We start from the raw sequence: 22357 nt of genomic DNA, 5'->3' as shown, positions 1-22357 counted from the left end.
CATTTATTTGTTTAGGTGCTCTGTGCCATGTCGCTGCATCTCAGAGTGAGTGTATTGTGGAGTTATATAACTGACATATAACTAACTACCTAACTAATCTTGTCCACCACTAATGACATCATACCTGTACATAACATTTGAATGTATTTTGTCTGAGTCCCTCTGTCATGATTTGTTATTTTACACACCATAAAGTGTGTGTTTAAACCCCTTATTTCTCGAGGGCCGTCGTATTCGGTAAAATCACTTTGTGACTGTGACAACGGTTGCTTTAAAAAGGCTAACATTTGAATGACTGATTTGATTGATATTCCATTGTGGCTGTGCTGAGCTGTGTCGGTTGAACTGAACTTGTGTGGTGTTGTTTCCACCGTGCCCGTGCTTAGCTGAGTTAGTTGTGTCTGCAGGCTCAGTGGAGACGTGCACGGAGGGGAAGGCTAAGAAGATTAAGTTAGAATATGAGAAGAAGCTGAGCTCTATGAACAAGGAGATGCAGAAGCTGCAGTCAGCCCAGAAGGAACACGCACGCCTCCTCAAGAACCAATCGCAGTACGAGAAGCAGCTCAAGAAACTCAACCAGGATGTGGCTGAGATGAAGAAAACAAAGGTCAAGAGAAAATGATGGATGGGTGGTAGGGTGGGTGGGCGGGTGGTTAGTTGGAGGATGGATGGATGGATATGTTGACTGATTGATTGACATGTAAATGGTGGGTGTTGTGCTAGGTGGGTCTGATGCGTCAGATGAAGGAGGTGCAGGAGAAAAACAGAGCGTCAGAGTGCCGACGCAACAGAGAGATCGCGACTCTGAAGAAGGACCAGCGCAAACATGAGGTAACGTTACAGACAGGAAATAATGTGTGTTGTGAAGTTGTGTGTTAGCCTGTGACCAAGTTCAATTAATTTGAATTCTATTGATATGATGTGCCTGTCACTTACAGCACCAACTGAGACAGCTGGAGGCTCAGAAGAGGCAGCAGGACCTGATACTGCGCAGGAAGAATGAGGAGGTAAGATACACTGGTTCATGTTCAGTGTGGCAAACTGTAGCAAAACGTTTCGCAATGGAAAACAAAATATCTTTGTACTTTTTGGACACGTTCAGGTAGTATCTCGGTTTCAAAACTTTTTCTCCCTACTGAACATGGCCCTGCTTTCCTCTTGTGCTAGGTGACAGCTCTGAGGAAGCAGGTGAGGCCAACTTCAGGGAAGGTAAACAGAAAGGTGAGCCTACCGGAGCCCCTCCAGGACCCTTCTCACCGCAGCATCCTAGGGAGACCTCACTCTGCTGGGGCAGCAGGCCCCAATGGCACCCCAAGGTACTACCAGCAGGACTGATGGTGTGAGTGTGCGTGTGCATGTGCTTGTGCGTGTGTGCGTTTGCTCGTGTGAAAAGGCATGATGTGTTTGTTAACCAAATAGCTACAGTTACAAAATACATAAAAATTACATAAAGAGCAATGTATCAAAATAAACTACCATTGCCTAGCCGGCACCCCTGATCTCCCTCTCAGGACTGTCATGTCATGACAATACCAATAGAGGGTGAAAGGGGACACACATAATGTGTACCACTATAACATTGTTATTTTTTTATTTATTTTTTTGTATTTTGAAAAGACAAATTACAGTAATTAGAAAATACAAAAAACATTGGAGTGTAGTTCAACCCAGTGTAATTAAAATGTCAAAATACTCAGAGGAAATTAAAACATGTATTTCAAATATATATAACAGAAATACTGCCCATCTCCGCCTGTGTATATAGCCAAGTTATCGTTGCTCACTGTGTATCTATTCCTTGTGTTATTGTCTTTCTCTCTGCATTGTTGGGAAGGGCCCGTAAGTAGGCATTTCACTGTTAGTCTACACCTGTTGTTTACGAAGCGTGTGACAAATGTATGTAGTGTGTATATATATATATATATATATATATATATATATATATATATATATATATATATATATATATATATATATATTTTTTGTGTGCATGAAAGGACTCCTACTCTAGTTGAAACGGGACAATAATAAGTTCCTCACCCAGTCTTTGTTTTTCAGTAATATATAGGCCCATACTGTACAATGATCTCTGTTAAATTCCATTTATCAGGAAGTACCCGGTGAGGATGGGTAGCGTCTACACCACCAGGACAGCCCGGGCTAAATGGCAGTCTCTGGAGAGACGCATCACTGACATCATCATGCAGAGGCTGACCATCTCCAACATGGAGGCTGATATGAACCGCCTCCTCAAGGTAAAATAAACCCACTGTAGTTTTACTGTATTACTACCAGTTTTACTGTATTACTACCAGTTTTACTGTATTCCTATCAGACTGATGCCAACATGGTTCTCTGTCAGTGGAAAAAGGCAAAAACCGACAGGGGAGTATATATAGACTTATCATTGTTGCCATTTTGGCTACCCTTTTAGAATTAAGGGTGACTCAAGGAACCCTGGAGATTCTCAAGGATCTTTTTTTTTCTCAAGGAGTTTTTTCAGTGAACCATTGCAATCAATGGGTTCATATTTGCACCATTGGTTAGTTGACTAGTTCTTGAATGATTCAATTTAGCTGGGGAACCTGGGGAACCGTTTTGTCGGCATGTGTAGGGCACTTGGAATTTATTTTGCCGCTGGATTTATTGTGCTGCCAAACTCAGAAGAGGAACATTGTGTTTTGGCCGATGGCTTTATAGGATAGCAAGCAACTTGTAAACAATTACCCCATTCCTAAGTACCATTTTAATACCAATGTTGAATAATACTCTCACGCCTCCTGTTTTAATTCTGAAAAGTTTCTTGTGATGGTAACGCCATTTGTTTTTGATGATACTTATTAGGTGTTGGCTTAGGTTGCTAGCTAGCTACAGTATCTTTAACCTTGCCAACACTTGGTGGTTTGGATGACCCAATTGCTGGGTTGCAGGCATTGGGTCACTAAGTCGGATTGTTTTCTTTAAAACGGACCAGGTTGGGTTGTTGATGCTGGGTTATCAAGATGCGAAGGCTGCGGAGCGTGGATTAGTAAGGTGGTTGCTTCAGATAGTTCTTTTTGGCCACCCGTGGGAAGAAACATCATTTCCGTTCGTCTTTTCTGTTGTATTGTCGTCACCTGTTAATGTTGAACACGGATAGTTTTGTAGCTTCAATTAAGTTTACAGACGTGTGTGAGTTCCTCACGAGCATATAGAAGGGTTGGTTGTTTTGTAAACAAAACCAATGCGTACGCAACTATGCGGCAAAACCGACAGGGTTGTTGTTGACAACATGTCAACTATCTTTATAGTCTCCAATGTTTATTGAAAACATAAATAAATGTGTCTAACGAGCACATGTTGTCTCTCAAACACATAGTTACAGTTGTTGGTTCGCTAGCTAGTGAATTTTAGCAATATTAGCATAGGCGTGACATCAGTCGAAACACCTCAAAACAAGACATGGTATCAAGAACAAGATAAAACTAGCTGAAGCAAGCCATCTATGATTTCCCACACGGTGGCTCTCTTGCCACCCAGAGGCACAACAACACACCGCCTTCTGCCCCATTGAAGCGCACCCCTTGTTTTCGTGACGTTGTAGCCCGTCTGTATGCGAATCCTAATGTTACTACTTTATGACTACTTTGTTATCGTTGCTTTCGGGTGACTGTCATGGTTCCACAGTGCCTTCAGAAAGTATTCTTGACTTTTTACACATTTTTTAAAAATTGATTGAATTTAGATTTTGTATTACTGATCTATACGCAATACCCTATAATGTCACAGTGGAATTGTGTTTTCAGAAATGCTTACAAATTCATTAAAAAAAATCAAAGCTGAGGCCTCCCGAGTGGCGCAACGGTCTAAGGCACTGCATAGCTAGAGGCGTCACTACATACCCAGGCTCAATCCCGGGCTGTGTCACAACTGGCCGAGATTGGGTCTCCCATAGGGCGGTCCGGGTTAGGGGAGGTTGGCCAGCGGGGCTTTACTTGGCTCATCGTGCTATAGCGACTCCTTGTGGCGGGCCCGGGCACTTGTAGGCTGACCAGGTGAACAGTGTTTTCGCCGATACATTGGTGTGGTTGGCTTTTGGGTTAAGCAGGCAAGTGTTTGGCGGGTCATGTTTCGGAGGACGCATGACTTGACCTTCGCCCCCCGAGCCCGTTGGGGAGTTGCAGCGATGAGACAAGATTGAAAAAGGGGACAAAAATGAAAAGTGTCTTGAGTCAATACGTATTCAACACGTTTCTTATGGCAAGCCTACAGTTCAGGAGTAAACATTTGCTTAACAAGTCACGTAGTAAGTTGCATGGACACACTCTTTGGGCAATAACAGTTAACATTATTTTTAAATGACTACCCCATCTCTGTACTCCACACATACTATTATTCGTAAGGTCCCTCAGTCTAGCAGTGAATTTCAAGCACAGATTCAACCACAAAGACCAGGGAGGTTTTTCCCAAAGGTTCGCAAAGAATGGCACCTATTCGTAGATGGGTAAAGAAGAAACACCTCGGGAATTTCACCAAGAGGCCAATAGTGATTTTAAAATAGTTACAGAGTTTAATGGCTGTGAGAGAAGATAACTGAGGATGGATCAACAACATTGTAGTTACTCCACAAAACTAACATATATGACAGAGTGAAAATAAGGAAGCTTGTACAGAATAAAAGTATTCCAAAACATGCATCCTGTTTGCAACAAGGTACTAACGTAATACTGCAAAAAAATGTGGCTGCAATAACGGAGCTGTGAGTCGGGAGGCAGGTGCAGGTGAAGCATTTAATAAAACAAAAATAGTAACAAGACATTTACATAAGGATACACGCGGGTACAAAAGAACAATACCAACTGGTGAGAAAACATAAGGGAGTGACATATAAAGGGGAGCAAATGATGAATTAAGTCCAGGTGTGAATCATAATGATTAACAGGTGCGTGTAATGATGAGTCCCGGGTGTGCGTAATGATGAATCCCAGGACCGGTGGTTAGTACTCTGGCGACGTCGTACGCAGGAGGGGAGGAGCAGAAGAAGATGTAACAGTGGCAAAGAAATTAACTTTTTGTCCTCAATACAAAGCGTTATGTTTGGGGCAAATCCAACAATGCACATTACTGTGTACTACTTTTCATATTTTCAAGCATGGTGGTGGCTGCGTCATGTTATGGGTATGCTTGTCATCGGCAGAGACTAGGGCGTTTGTAAGGGTTTTCCTGTGGTGAAGTAGAGGACCAAAACGCGGCGTGGTTATATTGATTCATGTTTAATTAAAACAGATAAACATGAACACTACAAAAACAACAAACGTGGAAAAACCAAAAACAGCCCTATCTGGTGCAAAACACAGAGACAGGAACAATCACCCACAAACACACAGTGAAACCCAGGCTACCTAAATATGGTTCCCAATCAGAGACAATGACTAACACCTGCCTCTGATTGAGAACCATATCAGGCCAAACATAGAAATGGACAAACCAGACACAACATAGAATGCCACACACAACATAGAATGCCCACCCAGCTCACGTCCTGACCAACACTAAAACAAGGAAAACACACACGAACGATGGTCAGAACGTGACAGTACCCCCCCCCCCTCAAGGTGCGGACTCCGAACGCACAACCTAAACCTATAGGGGAGGGTCTGGGTGGGCATCTGTCTGGACGTGGTGGACGTGGCCCCCACTTCACCGTAGTCCTCCCCCACCTTGTCCGCTTCTGTGACCTCCTAGCCACGGCAACCCTACTAAATAACACGGGACAGAGGGGCAGCTCGGGACAGAGGGGCAACTCGATGAATCGAGCAGATTCTGGCTGGCGGTTCTGGCAGATCCTGGCTGGCGGTTCCGGCAGATCCTGGCTGGCTGGCGATTCTGGCAGATACTGGCGGAATGGCGGATCCTGGTTGACTGGCGTATCCTGGCTGACTGGCGGATCTGGAAGGTCCTGGCTGACTGGCGGATCCTGGCTGACTGGCAGTTCTGGCAGATCCTGGCTGACTGGCAGATCCTGGCCGACTGGCAGATCTGGCGGATCCTGGCTGAATGGCGGATCTGGAAGATCCTGGCAGACTGGCAGTTCTGGCAGATCCTGGCTGAATGGCGGATCCTGGCTGACTGGCGGATCTGGAAGATCCTGGCTGACTGGCGGATCCTGGCGGAATGGCGGATCCTGGCGGAATGGCAGATCTGGAAGAGTCTGGTTGACTGTCAGATCTGGAAGAGTCTGGCTGACCTGGAAGAGTCTGGCTGACTGGCAGTTCTGGAAGAGTCTGGCAGATCTGCAAGAGTCTGGCTGACTGGCAGATCTGGAAGAGTCTGGCAGAGTCTGGCTGACTGGTGGATCCTGGCAGACTGACAGCTCTGGCTGCGCCACGCTGACTGGCGGCTCTGGCTGCTTCACGCTGACTGGCGGCTCTGGCTGCTTCACGCTGACTGGCGGCTCTGGCTGCTTCACGCTGACTGGCGGCTCTGGCTGCTTCACGCTGACTGGCGGCTCTGGCTGCTTCACGCTGACTGGCGGCTCTGGCTGCTTCACGCTGACTGGCGGCTCTGGCTGCTTCACGCTGACTGGCGGCTCTGGCTGCTTCACGCTGACTGGCGGCTCTGGCTGCTTCACGCTGACTGGCGGCTCTGGCTGCTTCTTGCAGACTGACAGCTCTGGCTGCTCCATGCAGACTAGCGGCGCTGGGCCGACTGGCGGCGCTGGGCAGACTGGCGGCGCTGGGCAGACTGGCGGCGCTGGGCAGACTGGCGGCGCTGGGCAGACTGGCGGCGCTGGGCAGACTGGCGGCGCTGGGCAGACTGGCGGCGCTGGGCAGACTGGCGGCGCTGGGCAGACTGGCGGCACTGACGGCGCTAGGCAGACTGACGGCGCTGGGCAGACTGACGGCGCTGGGCAGACTGGCGGCACTGGGCAGACTGGCGGCACTGGGCAGACTGGCAGCACTGACGGCGCTGGGCAGACTGACGGCGCTGGGCAGACTGACGGCGCTGGGCAGACTGACGGCGCTGGGCAGACTGACGGCGCTGGCGGCGCTGGGCAGACTGGTAGCTCAGGCAGTGCTGGACAGAGAAGCTCTGGCACCTCTGGAATGAGGGGCTCTGGCGCCTCTGGAATGAGGGGCGGAATCTCTGGTAGCGCCGGACAGGCGGGAGCACCTGTGTTGATGGAACGGAGAGACAGCCTGGTGCGGGGTGCCGGCACTGGTGGTACCGGGCCGGGGACACCCACCTCCGGGTGAGTGCAAGGAATAGGACACACTGGGTTGTGAAGGTGTACTGGAGACCTGGTGTGTATAGCCGGCATCAAATCCCCCGGAACTCCAACACACGTTTCAGGCTGAGTACGAGGAACTGACACAGGTGGCATCAGACAGCTAACACGCTCCTCAGGGCAAATGCCGTGCATACTATGCCAAACCAACAGCTTTCTCTCTACTCTGTCCAATACATCCTCAACACTCTCAGACTCAGCCCTCAGCTTCACAGACAGCTCCAATTCCATCCATGGCTCCTTACGGTAAACAGGGGGAGTTGGCTTAGGTCTGGCTCCTGCCTCTGCCACACTCTCCCTGTGCCCCCCCAAGAATTTTTTGGGAGTGCCTCTCGGGCTTCCAGCCGCTCTGCCGTGCTAGCTCCTCATAATGCCGCCTCTCTGCTTTCGCTGCCTCCAGCTCGGCTTTGGGGCGGCAATATTCTCCTGGCTCTGCCCAGGGTCCTTTCCCGTCAAGGTTCTCCTCCCAAGTCCATTCCTCCAAATAGTGCAGCCTCTCCCACTGCTGCTGCTGCTGTTGCTCCTGCTGCTGCTTCTGCTGCTGTTGCTCCTGCTGCACCTGTCGCTTCTCCTGCTGCCTCCATTTACCACGTCGCTTGGTCCTTGGTTGGTGGGTGATTCTGTAAGGGTTTTCCTGTGGTGAAGTAGAGGAGGACCAAAACACGGCGTGGTTATATTGATTCATGTTTAATTAAAACAGATAAACATGAACACTACAAAAACAACAAACGTGGAAAAACCAAAAACAGCCCTATCTGGTGCAAAACACAGAGACAGGAACAATCACCCACAAACACACAGTGAAACACAGGCTACCTAAATATGGTTCCCAATCAGAGACAATGACTAACACCTGCCTCTGATTGAGAACCATATCAGGCCTAACATAGAAATGGACAAACCAGACACACAACATAGAATGCCCACCCAGCTCACGTCCTGACCAACACTAAAACAAGGAAAACACACACGAACGATGGTCAGAACGTGACAGCGTTTATTGGGGGATAAAATAAATGGAATAGAGCTAAGCACAGGCAAAATCCTAAAGGAAATATTGGTTCAGTCTGCTCTCCTACAGACACTGGGAGACAAATTCACCTTTCAGCAGGACAACTACCTATAACACAAAGCCAAATATACACCTGGAGTTGCTTATCAAGACAACATTGAATGTTGCTGAGTTGTCTAGTTACAATTTTGACTTAAATCCACTTGAACATCTATGGCAAGACTTGAAAATGGCTGTCTAGCATTGATCAACAACCAAGTTGACAGAGCTTGAAGAATTTCTTCAATAATAATAGGCATATATTGTCAAATCCAAGTGTGTAAAGCTCTTAGAGACTTACCCAGAAAGACTGACAACTGTAATCGCTGCCAAAAGTTGTTCTAACATGTATTGACTCTGGGGGTTGAATGCTTTTCTAGTCCAGATATATCAGTGTTTTATTTTCCATTAATTACATTTTTTAAAGATTGAGTATTTTGTCTAGACAAAAAAAATGACAAAAAAATGACAATTAAATCAATTTCGATCCCACTTTGTAACACAACAAAATGTGAAAAAAAAGTCAAAGCGTGTGAATACCTTCTGAAAGCAGCGTATGTAATCAGAAATGTTCATATTATATTCAGAGGGATCACTCCAGATCCAAGGCAAATTTCAACGTTTGTGCAGGTCCCCAGGACATCAGGAGGTGGCATCAAAACCAACCGCTAGATAGAAGGGGGAAAAAGGGCGGGAAAAACACTGGGATTAAACACGCTGTCTACAGAGCCGGAGGCTTAGACTACTCCGCCATCTGTCTACAACGGTTAAGCAAGTCCATTCGGGTTTTAACCCTATCCCCAACCTTAATCCTTAACTTAACCAGTCAGAATGAATGCCTAAACGTATCCCTAGAGTTGTTTCTATGTGCCTTAATTTACCACGTTTGTCACAGATCACCAGGAGATGGAGTCACTTTACTCATCAAAAATAGACGCTGACATAAAGTCAGGCTGTGAAATCTTGTTGTTATATTAGAATATGCAATATGCATAAACATTTAAGGAACATTTCACTTTGTTGTGTACAAACTTTATATGATGAACAGGAATGACATTTACTCTTACAGGTGGCCAAAAATAAATATCTGAAAGCCACTCCTCCAATAAGCCACGTCTCCAATCTTCTATATTATTAAAAAGGTAAAGAAATGTATCCGTCCCATCACAAAAACATTCCTGTTTGAACCTTTACACAGGCAGCCCAGTATCAGCGTATAAGTGTCAATCTGTGACACTTAAGCGAAAAGATATGGCTCACGTCACAGGGGTTCCTTGAAGAACCTTTTCAGAGGGGTTCCTCGAGGAACCTTTGTGACCTGGAAAGGTTCCCCCTGTGTGTCAATTTTTAGAACCCCAGAAGGTTCCTCCAAGCTCCGTTACTTCTAAGATTGTAGATCAATAGGTAGATAGGAATGCAATTTGGAGACAATTTTATTATAACTCCATCTCTCTCCCTCCCTCCCTGCCTCTTACAGCAACGTGAGGACCTGACCAAGCGAAGAGAGAAGTTGTCTCGTAAGAGGGAGAAGATCGCCACAGAGGGGACCGACACGGACCGAAGCATCCAGTCTTTGAACGAGGAGATAGACGCCCTGGCGGCCAACATCGACTACATCAACGACAGCATCGCTGACTGTCAGGCCAACATCATGCAGATGGAGGAAGCGAAGGTTCGCTGACGCAAACACGCACATTTTCTGCAGGAAATTGACGCCTTCTAGTTTCTTAGTACAGCTGACGCCAGCACACACATTTTCTTCATAACTGTTATTATGACTGACTGTGATGTTGTTGGGATGCAGGAGGAGGGAGACACAGTGGAGGTTACTGCGGTGATCAGCTCCTGTAACCTATCAGAAGCCCGCTTCCTGCTTGATCACTTCCTGCACATGGCCATCAACAAGGTAACCACAGAACACCTGCCCCTACTGAGTTCCCTTGGCCTTTCGATTAAGCGGCATTCAGGGTATTGTAAATCTACCAACTTTATACCTTTTTTTTAAAACACAATGTTTATTATAGAGTTAAACATACGCGTCTGCTGTTCTGTGGTCTAAATGTCACAACACTCTTGTTGATGTCAGTATGGAATTTACGTGTGTTTGTCATGTATGATTTTACTGGTATGTTCATCTCCCAGGGTCTGCAGGCGGCCCAGAAGGATTCCCAGGTGAAGATGATGGAGGGCAGGCTGAAGCAGACAGAGATCAACAGCGCCACTCAGAACCAGCTGCTGTTCCACATGCTGAAGGAGAAAGCTGAACTCAACCCTGAGCTGGACGCTCTGCTGGGCAACGCACTGCAAGGTATAGATGGCTCAGTGGTATAAACACACTGCTTTTCAGTTCGTCATTTTTTGGCTACACTTCATTTTACAGTCCATTGTGTTATCTGACATTCACAACATGTCTCCCATGTTGTTTTTCTTTCGGATTCAGTGAAACATGCACCATCACGTATTCTCCTAGTAAATAGCCTACAAGTAAAATACCCACTGAAACGGGACTGTAAAATAAAGTGTCTCCATTCTTTTAGCTTTTGTTTGACTTTGATTTCTTTGTTTTTTCCCCCTGTTTGTTCACCCTGAATTCAAACAGAGATAGGTTACCTAGTGGTGGGTAAGTAACACACCAGACTGACTGATCCCAGAGACCATGGGTCTCCCCTAAAGCCCCTCCTCCCTCTAAAACTCCCCTTTAAGACTAACCTGAGAACGTAACTTTGCCATGAGGTGCATGAGGTGGTATGTTGCCCCCTGTCTCCCACTTCCCTGTCTGACCCTCCCCATCCTCTGTGTGGATGTCTAGCTTTCTCCTGTTCAGCGGACTCATTCAGGACGATCTGAAAATTAAGAATAGGCATTAGCTTAAACCCTGGCCCCCACGCAAACCTGAAGTTCAGGCCTTAACTAGAGTACTACTCCAACTACAACCTTTACTAAGTTACCCTCCATAAAATGAAAACGTCAGTATACTATACTATTGACCTCCTTCTGACCCCTGATGTATTTAACCTGACCTCTGAACTTTGAACCCTGTACCTTAGAGCTCTTTGAAATCGAACTATTGTTTTGCTGCTGCTGCCGCATTGGTTTGAAAACAACGTATGCATTTGTTTTCTTTGTGATATCCAGACTGTAGATGTGCTTTGAAAGTGATCATCCTCTGACAGTTTAAATAGTAAAGTAACACAAGTTTAGTGCTTGTAATGGGATATTTGAAAACATGCTGTGAAGCCACAGCTACCCCATGTCCGACCATGCAGTAACTGAGGCATGTTGTGTATCTGAGGGTCCAGCGTAACAAGGTGTGCTGTATGGTTCTGTCCTCAAGCAGAGAACGGAGATGACAGCAGTAGTGATGAGTCCTCTACCGCCAGCCCAGCCACAGAGGGAAGGTAAAAAAAACAACAACATTTAACTCAGACAAGACCATGAGGATATTAAATATTGAATTTCATCACTTAAAGCTGGAATCCTTAATAGGGAAACAGCCACATCCGTTTGCAATATTACAAAAACAAAGAAGCTACTGCAAACAACGGACACAGTTTAATCCCCCTTGGACATCATTGTACGCGCAATAGAACAGCAGAATATGTACGGCGTTTTTTGTTTTTTTACCACGTCGGGCCGCGCTCCTCGCCTCCAGTTTGTCAACTAAACAAAAACAGTAACAGTGGCTGTGGGTTGGACAGTGGCGCTGTTTCTCCTACTGCGGATTCCATCTTTAATGTATGATTGTGCTTTATTTGGGTCGTCCATCAACAAACTTATCAATAAGACTATGAGTAACATCATTGTAAATAGGAATTTGCTCTTAACTGACTTGCCTAGTTAAATAAAGGTTAAATAAAATAAACATGTCAATTGCTCCTCTGTCTTTGCTTCAGCTCATTGGCCTCTGACCTCCTGAAGCTGTGTGGAGAGGCCAAACCTAGGAAGGTACAGTCGTCTACCGTACTTTCACATGTAAAAGCATTTCTCTAAACGCCATTTTAATTACATTTTCATGAAGTCTAAAATAAAGGAGTTACTGATAAGCACTTTCATACAAATGCTATTTGTAAAACACTCTTTATGAATGGTTATGTTATTGATTGATTGATTGGATCGATCCCACTACCACAGGCACGCAGAAGGACAACCACGCAGATGGAGCTGCTGTATGCCGGGAGTGGTGAATTTGACTTCTCTGCACCCCTGCTACCCCCGACAGACGCCCAGGAAGGGACAGGGGACATGGGGACAGTAGCAGGACATCTCAGGGACAGGGAACTCACTGTGTCCCCCTCAGCACTGTCCTCCCGGATAGCTGGACTGTAAGTCCTTATGTTGGTCAAATGTCTTTGTGTTTCGTTTTTTAAAGCTATAGTACAGGAAATACAGTCAGATACTTGCGGAGTAAATCCTTACCTACTGAATGTGAATTTGACCGGTCAGGCTTCACACCTTAACCGTGTTGTTGTTGAAAAAACAAGTGCATCGGCACGAAAAGGATAGAATGTTTAACTTGACCCGGAATGCATTGTAACCTTCAGTGATGTATGTGACTCCGGTAGATCATCCGGTGCACATCACTTCAACTGTTCATGTCGCTGGTCTGTCTGTCTCTGTGTTGTGTAGATCTGGAGCCTGGTCTTCGATGGGAGCTGAGAGGAGATCATTGGAGTGCTCGCCTCTAACACGCAGGAAGATGCTAGAGAAGGGAGGACATCCCCCTTTAGACATCAAGGAACACACACCTATGGACCCCAAGGGTCACCCGGCGAGAGAGACAAAGTCGCACATACCCACGCCCACGGCCACAGAGAAGACCAAAATCACAGACACCAAACCAACGTAAGAGCCACACCACTTCACAATGTCTGCCACAAGTGTCATGTTCGTATGACGTCACGATGGTCATAGTTGTACCTACTTCTTGTGCTTCACTCGGGGCTTCCCTTCCACCCCCCCCCCCACACACACACACAGTTCGGGAACCACTGTCCTAACAGACTTGACACATTGTCTTTTGTCCCTGTTATCCTGTTACAGAGGGGTGGTCAACCCTGTGTCATCCCCTAAGATCAGCCATGCTGCCAGACTACAGTGTGTCCATGTGGCTGATGGACACACCAAACCTGTCATGTGTGTCGACTGCACTGATGACCTGCTCTTCACTGGCTCTAAAGGTACAGCTCTCTAGTTCTATAATGTTCGGGAACAAAAAACCAACCCTTGACCTCTAAACCATGACCCCTAGAGTCTAAGGGCGGCAGGATAGCCTAGTGGTTAGAGCGTTGGACTAGTAACTGAAAGGTTGCAAGTTCAAATCCCTGAGCTGACAAGATACAAATCTGTCGTTCTGCCCCTGAACTGGCAGTTAACCCACTGTTCCTAGGCCGTCATTGAAAATAAGAATTTGTTCTTTAACTGACTTGCCTGGTTAAATAAAGGTAAAAAAATAAATAAATAAATAAAAACATCTGAAAGGCTCAGATGAGTCTAAATCATATTATTTGGTATTCACTTCGTCTAGCTCTCTGGTGTGGTTGATGGTGTTTCTGCCGTATTGAACACTCATCGTAACCCCTAACTATTGACTTCTAACCCCTGTGTGTGTGTATGCATGTGTTGCCAGATCGTACGTGTAAGGTGTGGAACCTGGTGACTGGTCAAGAGATCATGTCTCTGGGAGATCATCCCAGCAGTGTGGTGTCTGTTAGATACTGTTCCAGCCTGGTCTTCACCGTCTCCACCGCTTACATCAAGGTCTGGGACATCCGAGACTCCGCCAAGTGCATACGCACACTCACGTGAGTAGATATAGATACAAACACCAAGAGTATATATATACACCTCTAGTAAGAAACCGAAGACCTTCGTTATGTCAAAAGTTGGAGTTGAGCTTGCCAGTTCCTTTTTTCAACACATTCTAGGAGATTCTAGCACATTCCAACACAGCCCAGGGAACTTCAGATTCTTAATTTGCTACTTGAAAAAAGTACAATGTCATGGTATTGACATGGTATTGACAGCGTGTGTATGTGTGTGCGTGTGTGTGTGTCGCAGGTCGTCGGGCCAGGTGAGTACAGGGGACAGCTGTGTGTCTCTCAGGTCCCTGTCCATCCCTCCAGGAGAGAACCAGATCAACCAGATTTCTCTGAACCCCACGGGATCCTACCTCTACTCCGCCTCTGGCAACTCAGTCCGCATGTGGGACCTCAGGAAGTAAGAATGGAGAGTAGTTGAATATCGTGTTTAGTTTAAGTAAGGACTGGAGATGGCACAAAATGAAGATAAAAGGAGAGGAATTGTGTACACTAAAACAGGCACAGGTCGCTGAATGTAGCGAAGAAAAGATTTCTCCCAAGTATGATCTTTAGTTGTACCGAGGACTCCTAGATCTGAACTCTTCCTGACCCTTGAACCCTGACCTTATGCTCTAGGTTTGTGTCTACTGGGAAGCTGACGGGTCACCTGGGCCCGGTCTTGTGTCTGACCGTCGACCAGTTGGGCAACGGTCAAGACATGGTCCTAACGGGGTCCAAGGACCACACCCTGAAGATGTTTGAGGTGACAGAGGGTGTCCAGGGCAGCATTGTGTCCTGTCACAACTTTGATCCGCCACACCAGGAGGGTATCGTCTCTCTGGCTGTTCAGGGGGACAGCCTCTACAGCAGCTCCAGAGACTACTGCATCAAGAAGTGGGACCTGTCCCGGAAACGACTAGTACAGGTGGGACCTATTGGACACTAGCTGTATATACCGTACTGCTAGTACCTGAAAGAAGACAAGGCTCTCAGAAACATACAATCAGCTGATAGCTGCGAGTTTCACATTGCATTGTTGCTTTGTAAGCATCAAGTCTTGTTTTGTTGAATTGTTTTGTTGAAACATTATCATCATTGTAAGACCAGTAGTGGTAGTAAACAAAATGTATTGTCCCAATGAGTTATTTTTCAAGTTTGTAGCCCTGTTTTGACATAGTGCATACTTGCTTCCTCCACAGCAGGTGGCGAGTGCCCACTCTGACTGGGTAAGTGCACTGGGTGTTGTGCCAGGGTGCCCGGTAGTGCTGAGTGCAGACAGGGGAGGTCTGCTGAAGCTGTGGCACGCTGATACCCTGGCACCGCTCGGAGACCTGAGGGGACACGACAGCCCTGTGAATGGACTGGCTACCAACAGCAGCCAGCTATTCACTGCCTCAGAGTGAGTTTAACACCTAACCCTAACATCACCCTTAAATGCCATAGGAGCCTACAGCGAAATCTCATGGCAAACCTGAGCATAACCCCTACCTTCAGAGAATATATCTCCTAACTTTGACCATGATCCAGATCATACCCTGACCCTAACCCTCTGAGTAAATCAACCCACTGTTACTATAATAACAAAGTCATAGTTTAACCTAAGAGAGAGATAATCAAACCTCTGATACACAATGTTGATCCAGTGATTTCATGTTCTTTCTTGTGTGACAGTGACCGGACGGTGAAGATTTGGCAAGCAAAGGGTTCTTTAGAGGAAGGGATCCATTGACACTGAGAATGAGACCTCTGGACTGTGACTGGACACAGCGCTGTGGATCTACTCGATCACTCTGGATCTTCTACAGCCCTAGGGATCTATTGCTGCCTGCTGGATCTACTACTCAATCTACTTACTGCTGCTCTCCACAATGATCCATGGATGGAGGACCTCCAAGCTGGTCACAGGCCAGATGACCAGCCCAGACACACCGATGACCCATTGAGTTCACCAACGTAAGACATTCCGTCAACAAGGCTGGAGGAGAGTAGCACAACAGTCGTGGAATTCACCTGAAGAATTGTGGAACTCCAGTGTAATGCCCATGTTACTGTCTCAAGCTGTATCCTATCATATCGTAGAGGAATCTTCCGCTACAGAGCGTGGAATCATCTCTCTGTGTCAGGAGGGGGGGGGGGGTGTCTTTTAATAAGGCCCTATGGAGGTTGGTCTTACTTCAGCTGTTACTGCCAAACCCTATGGGAGACTCATAGAGTCTCAGTGGGGAATAGGGATGTCTCAGTGGGAATAGCACAGTGAACTAGTGGTGTGAGACAGTGTGGCTACAGAAACAAATGTTGGCGTGTTGTCGTCATTACTACAAATGCGATTGTGGAGGTTCAGCTCAAACCAATTCAAGTGTTGCTTTTAATGCAGATTGTGTGTGTGACCAAATTACAACACCTTCTCTGTGATAGTCAACGGGCTGTGATGAGTATCTTTAGCCAATGCATTCCGTTTCACTTGCCTGTGCACAGTACAGTATCTCTGCAGTGGTCTTACTCTCTTTGCATCGCGCAAGTACATTCAAACCTCAAAACTACGAAAATGGCCTGTCAAAAATGTTTGCATTTATGTGTGTGTTTTCACGGCGACTTTGATACCTCCAAAGTTCTGATCTTCCATTTCTTGTTGTATCCAATGGCCTTCTTCAATCGTTTCAGAGCCCAAGTAAAGGGAGGTGACCTGTGCACAGGCATATGCCCCAATCTTAAACCAACTCGGTTTATTGGTTGTATCCACGGATTTGCAGTGCATTAATACCTAGTAATAAAAAATATCTGAGTTAGTTTTCCTGTGCCCACGTACGCCCTTCCCCCAATCTGATTCAGGAACGGGCGGAACAGAATATAACAAAACTCTAGAGGTGTGTGTTGTTATCAGTGCCTGTCAATCTTATACTGTAGATAGTACAGTATCACAACCTAATCTGTGTGGACTAGCCCAGGATCCCTAGATTGGGATGATATAGGTTATATGACCACATCTTTATGTAAATAAGAATCTGTTTATCTTCCTACGTGGACATCTTGTGCACAAATCCCGACTTTCTAGTGATTCTAATGTCAGATGCGGTGTGGAAATAAATTGCGTCTGTCAAAAATAACATGAACTGTTATGTCTTTCATCGTGGAGATGTGTGTTGCCATGATGCCACCAATTGGTGTCAGTCTAATACAGTAAGTATCACATTAGGAAACATGACACGGTTTCAAAACAGAGTTTCACTACCTTGGGTGCGGGAGATTTGTTTTCCTTCCTCCTGTCCTTCGGTAGGTATTCAGTCTTTAGCCATTTTTAATTTGTTGCAGGAAAACGATTCTACCCAATGTCCATGAACCAATCTCCTTGACAGGAGATAGCACAGGTGGGATTGCAAATGTTCATAAACGCATGCAAAGCAACCTGCTTTCTAAGCGTATCTATATTTGGTTGGGTCTTTTGCTCATTTGTTCGCAGCACAGATAAAAAAAAAAACATTGCAAGAATTCCATAGGCAAATATCCTTGTTCCGAGGTATAATCGGTGAGCATGGTAATCCACAGGTATGGAGAGCATATTGTATGGTTCATGCAATATGCTCTCCATACCTGTGAATTCCCACTTCCTGCATGTCACCTGTGTGCCTACCTACAGTATGCATGTGACCGGCGACCCTTGACCCAACATATGTGGGCTCATCACGGGGTCGCTGGTCACGTCGGCACACAGGTGACCGACAACTGTATACATTTAATGAGGGGGAACTATGATGACATCTTTATCTTTTCCCATTAGCTTCTTTCTCCTTTCTCCACTGCAGGTGGAATCATCTTCCTCCTTTACGTAGTTCCGTACATCTCCCGAAGAAGAGAAGTGACGGGAATGAATCACTATTTAACGTACAACAACTGGGGCATTAGAGTTTCATGTGTACAATAAGAACAGAACAATCTCTTGCACCTTTAAGCACTGCATTACTTCGGTACCACGGACTAGTTCCATGTCTAAACACTGTTCCAGACACCACAAGCTACTGTATATTTAATACAATGTGGCCCAGCCATATAGAGTTATGTCAGTGTTCCTAAAACAACCAGGAGTCCCTACTGCACTGTCAGCACAATCTGACATAGTGTATTGGTCTCATCAACACATTATTCCTCTATCAATGATTATTTCCATCTAAAAAAAACGCTGAACATCAGAGTTCTTAATTAAAACAACCAGGATTCTTACTGCACTGTCAAGCATATTCTGATAAGGTTTCTTGGTCTGTTCTCTGTTTCTCAGATATCTAACATTCTTTATCCCAAGCTAACAGCAGGACCCAGACAGTACTCTCACAGTTCCATAGTAAATCGATGTACACACCGACCTCAATAACGTCTACGTGGGATAAGAGTTCCTGTCTGGGGGTTATTCTTAGCTCAACCTATATGGGTTTGTCAGGTGGATTCTGTCATAGGGATTATGTGACGGGCTACAATCATCCAATATCTCTTTGTGTGTGTGTGTGTGTGTGTATGTGTGTATGTGTGTATGTGTGTGTGTGTGTGTGTGTGTGTGTGTGTGTGTGTGTGTGTGTGTGTGTGTGTGTGTGTGTGTGTGTGTGTGTGTGTGTGTGTGTGTGTGTGTGTGTGTGTGTGTGTGTGTGTGTGTTGACCCAGTGAATCATTGCTTGAATCATCTCTTCAGTGTCTGTAGATATTTCTACAATACTCTTTTCTTTCCCTGTCGAGTCACAGGTTGTGTAATTTGGCTTTGGAATAAAGGGTTGACCAAGAGAGGGAGTAAGATAGCTTGATTAGACTGAGAAACAGCGAGAGGGTCGATACCACATATAGCAACGCTTACCTCACATACAGGGAATAATGTTCCATTTCGGACACAGCCAGAGTGAGTTTCCTGACATCTGCTGGGGGAGGATCGAGAGGCTTGGGAGGATGGAGCGAGGGACGAGAAGAAAATGGGAAGGAATGTCAGGGAGATATTCTGCCCGTCAGTACACAGATCATGTTGAAGGACATTTTGTTATGTACTTGAGTGAAGACCCAAAAGCGGTTTTAACAGAAAACAGAGTTCTTTAATGAAAAACAGGAATGGCATAAATCCTCTTCCAACGTAGTCAGTGGAACAAAAGAACGTTGGTATAATGCAGGATGCACCTGCCAGGCAGACTCCGACAGGATAGGACAAGGTGGAAGCAAACGCGACGACAGCTTGCTTCTGGCATCAAAAAACACAAACAAGAATCAGACACTGAAAGTAGCAGGAACAGAGAGAGAAATAGAGACCTAATCAGAGGGGGAAGAGAGAACAGGTGGGGAAAGAGTGAATGAGCTAGTTAGGGGAAATGTAGAACAGCTGAAGAATGAGAGACAGAGAAGGTAACCTAAAAAGACCAGCAGAGAGAGACAGAGTGAAGAGAAAGGACAGGAACAGACATAACAAGACATGACAGTACCCCCCCCCACTCACCGAGCGCCTCCTGGCGCACTCGAGGAGGAAACCTGGCGGCAACGGAGGAAATCATCGATCAGCGAACGGTCCAGCACGTCCCGAGAGGGAACCCAACTCCTCTCCTCAGGACCGTACCCCTCCCAATCCACTAGGTACTGATGACCACGGCCCCGAGGGCGCATGTCCAAAATCTTACGAACCCTGTAGATGGGTGCGCCCTCGACAAGGATGGGGGGGAGGGACGAGCGGGGGCGCGAAGAACGGGCTTAACACAGGAGACATGGAAGACCGGGTGAACGCGACGAAGATAGCGCGGGAGAAGAAGTCGCACTGCGACAGGATTAATGACCTGAGAAATACGGAACGGACCAATGAACCGCGGGGCCAACTTGCGAGAAGCTGTCTTAAGGGGAAGGTTCTGAGTGGAGAGCCATACTCTCTGACCGCAACAATATCTAGGACTCTTGGTCCTACGCTTATTAGCGGCCCTCACAGTCTGCGCCCTATTACGGCAAAGTGCCGACCTGACCCCCTTCCAGGTGCGCTCGCAACGCTGGACAAAAGCCTGAGCGGAGGGGACGCAGGACTCGGCGAGCTGAGAAGAGAACAGTGGAGGCTGGTACCCGAGGCTACTCTGAAAAGGGGATAGACCGGTAGCAGACGAGGGAAGCGAGTTGTGGGCGTACTCTGCCCAGGGGAGCTGTTCTGACCAAGACGCAGGGTTACGAAAAGAAAGACTGCGTAAAATGCGACCAACAGTCTGATTGGCCCGTTCGGCTTGACCGTTAGACTGGGGATGAAAGCCGGACGAGAGACTGACGGAAGCCCCAATCAAACGGCAAAACTCCCTCCAAAATTGGGACGTGAACTGCGGGCCTCTGTCGGAAACGACGTCAGAAGGAAGGCCATGAATTCGGAAAACATTCTCGATAATGATCTGAGCCGTCTCCTTAGCAGAAGGGAGCTTATCGAGAGGAATGAAATGAGACGCCTTAGAGAATCTATCGACAACCGTAAGAATAACTGTCTTCCCCGCTGATGAAGGCAGTCCGGTGATAAAATCTAAAGCGATGTGAGACCACGGTCGAGAGGGAATGGGAAGCGGTCTGAGACGGCCGGCAGGAGGAGAGTTCCCAGATTTAGTCTGCGCGCAGACCGAACAAGCGGCGACAAATCGACGCGCGTCACGTTCCCGAGTGGGCCACCAGAAACGCTGGCGAATGGAAGCGAGCGTACCCCGAACGCCGGGGTGGCCGGCTAACTTGGCAGAGTGGGCCCACTGAAGAACGGCCGGACGAGTAGGAACGGGAACGAACAGAAGGTTCCTAGGACAAGCTCGCGGCGACGGAGTGTGAGCGAGTGCTTGCTTTACCTGCCTCTCAATTCCCCAGACAGTCAACCCGACAACACGCCCGTCAGGGAGAATCCCCTCGGGGTCGGTGGAGACCTCAGAAGAACTGAAGAGACGAGATAAAGCATCAGGCTTGGTGTTTTTGAGCCCGGACGATAAGAAATAACAAACTCGAAACGAGCGAAAAACAGAGCCCAACGAGCCTGACGCGCATTAAGTCGTTTGGCTGAACGGATGTACTCAAGGTTCCTATGGTCAGTCCAAACGACAAAAGGAACGGTCGCCCCTCCAACCACTGTCGCCATTCGCCTAGGGCTAAGCGGATGGCGAGCAGTTCGCGATTACCAACATCATAGTTACGTTCTGACGGCGATAAGCGATGAGAGAAAAACGCGCAAGGATGGACCTTGCCGTCAGAGAGAGAGCGCTGAGAAAGAATGGCTCCCACGCCCACCTCTGACGCGTCAACCTCAACAACAAACTGTCTAGAGATGTCAGGTGTAACAAGAATAGGAGCGGATGTAAAACGATTCTTAAGAAGATCAAAAGCTCCCTGGGCGGAAACGGACCACTTAAAGCACGTCTTAACAGAAGTAAGGGCTGTGAGGGGAGCTGCCACCTGACCGAAATTACGGATGAAACGACGATAGAAATTAGCGAAGCCCAGAAAGCGCTGCAGCTCGACGCGTGACTTAGGAACGGGCCAATCAATGACAGCCTGGACCTTAGCGGGATCCATCTTAATGCCCTCAGCGGAAATAACGGAACCGAGAAAAGGGACAGAGGCGGCATGAAAAATGCACTTCTCAGCCTTCACATAAAGACAGTTCTCCAAAAGGCGCTGGAGGACGCGTCGCACATGCTGAACATGAATCGAGAGAGACGGAGAAAAAAATCAGGATATCGTCCATGTAAACGAAAACAAAAATGTTCAGCATGTCTCTCAGGACGTCGTTAACTAGTGCCTGAAAGACAGCTGGAGCGTTAACGAGGCCGAAAGGAAGAACCCGGTATTCAAAGTGCCCTAACGGAGTGTTAAACGCCGTCTTCCACTCGTCCCCTCCCTGATGCGCACGAGATGGTAGGCGTTACGAAGGTCCAATTTGGTGAAAAACCTGGCTCCCTGCAGGATCTCGAAGGCTGAAGACATAAGAGGAAGCGGATAACGATTCTTAACTGTTATGTCATTCAGCCCTCGATAATCCACGCATGGGCGCAGGGACCCGTCCTTCTTCTGAACAAAAAAAAACCCGCTCCGGCGGGAGAGGAGGAGGAGACTATGGTACCGGCGTCGAGCGAAACCGACAAATAATCCTCGAGAGCCTTACGTTCGGGAGCCGACAGAGAGTATAATCTACCCCGGGGGAGTAGTTCCCGGAAGGAGATCAATACTACAGTCATACGACCGGTGTGGAGGGAGAGAAGTGGCCTTGGAACGACTGAACACCGT

The 22357-nt window shown here is 47.0% G+C and overlaps 1 protein-coding gene across 8 annotated transcripts in view; it reads left to right on the top strand.

The window, feature by feature from the left end:
- LOC135514713 (kinesin-like protein KIF21A) overlaps positions 1–17214 on the top strand; it is a 54996-nt gene extending 37782 nt beyond the window's left edge. For 2 of the 8 annotated variants that reach the window (XM_064938254.1, XM_064938249.1), the window contains 19 exons: positions 408–607; positions 724–831; positions 939–1007; positions 1168–1316; positions 2111–2255; positions 9796–9990; positions 10123–10224; positions 10461–10626; positions 10918–10938; positions 11653–11716; positions 12212–12290; positions 12450–12640; positions 12945–13160; positions 13359–13495; positions 13945–14119; positions 14376–14534; positions 14753–15041; positions 15316–15515; positions 15788–17214. In XM_064938254.1, the coding sequence (XP_064794326.1) occupies positions 408–607; positions 724–831; positions 939–1007; positions 1168–1316; positions 2111–2255; positions 9796–9990; positions 10123–10224; positions 10461–10626; positions 10918–10938; positions 11653–11716; positions 12212–12290; positions 12450–12640; positions 12945–13160; positions 13359–13495; positions 13945–14119; positions 14376–14534; positions 14753–15041; positions 15316–15515; positions 15788–15845 (2723 nt within the window). In that variant the 3' untranslated portion in view covers positions 15846–17214. Of the gene's footprint in view, positions 1–15; positions 46–407; positions 608–723; positions 832–938; positions 1008–1167; positions 1317–2110; positions 2256–9795; positions 9991–10122; positions 10225–10460; positions 10627–10917; positions 10939–11652; positions 11717–12211; positions 12291–12449; positions 12641–12944; positions 13161–13358; positions 13496–13944; positions 14120–14375; positions 14535–14752; positions 15042–15315; positions 15516–15787 lie in introns of all 8 variants that reach the window. The other 6 variants (XM_064938251.1, XM_064938248.1, XM_064938253.1 and 3 more) reach the window with 6 other exon arrangements.
- The last annotated feature ends 5143 nt before the right edge of the window (positions 17215–22357 follow it).

Source organism: Oncorhynchus masou, chromosome 26, assembly GCF_036934945.1.
Source record: "Oncorhynchus masou masou isolate Uvic2021 chromosome 26, UVic_Omas_1.1, whole genome shotgun sequence".
Classification (NCBI taxonomy): Eukaryota; Metazoa; Chordata; class Actinopteri; order Salmoniformes; family Salmonidae; genus Oncorhynchus; species Oncorhynchus masou.
The sequence above is the reverse complement of the archived record's forward strand: the minus strand, read 5'-3'. Positions and strand labels throughout refer to the sequence as shown.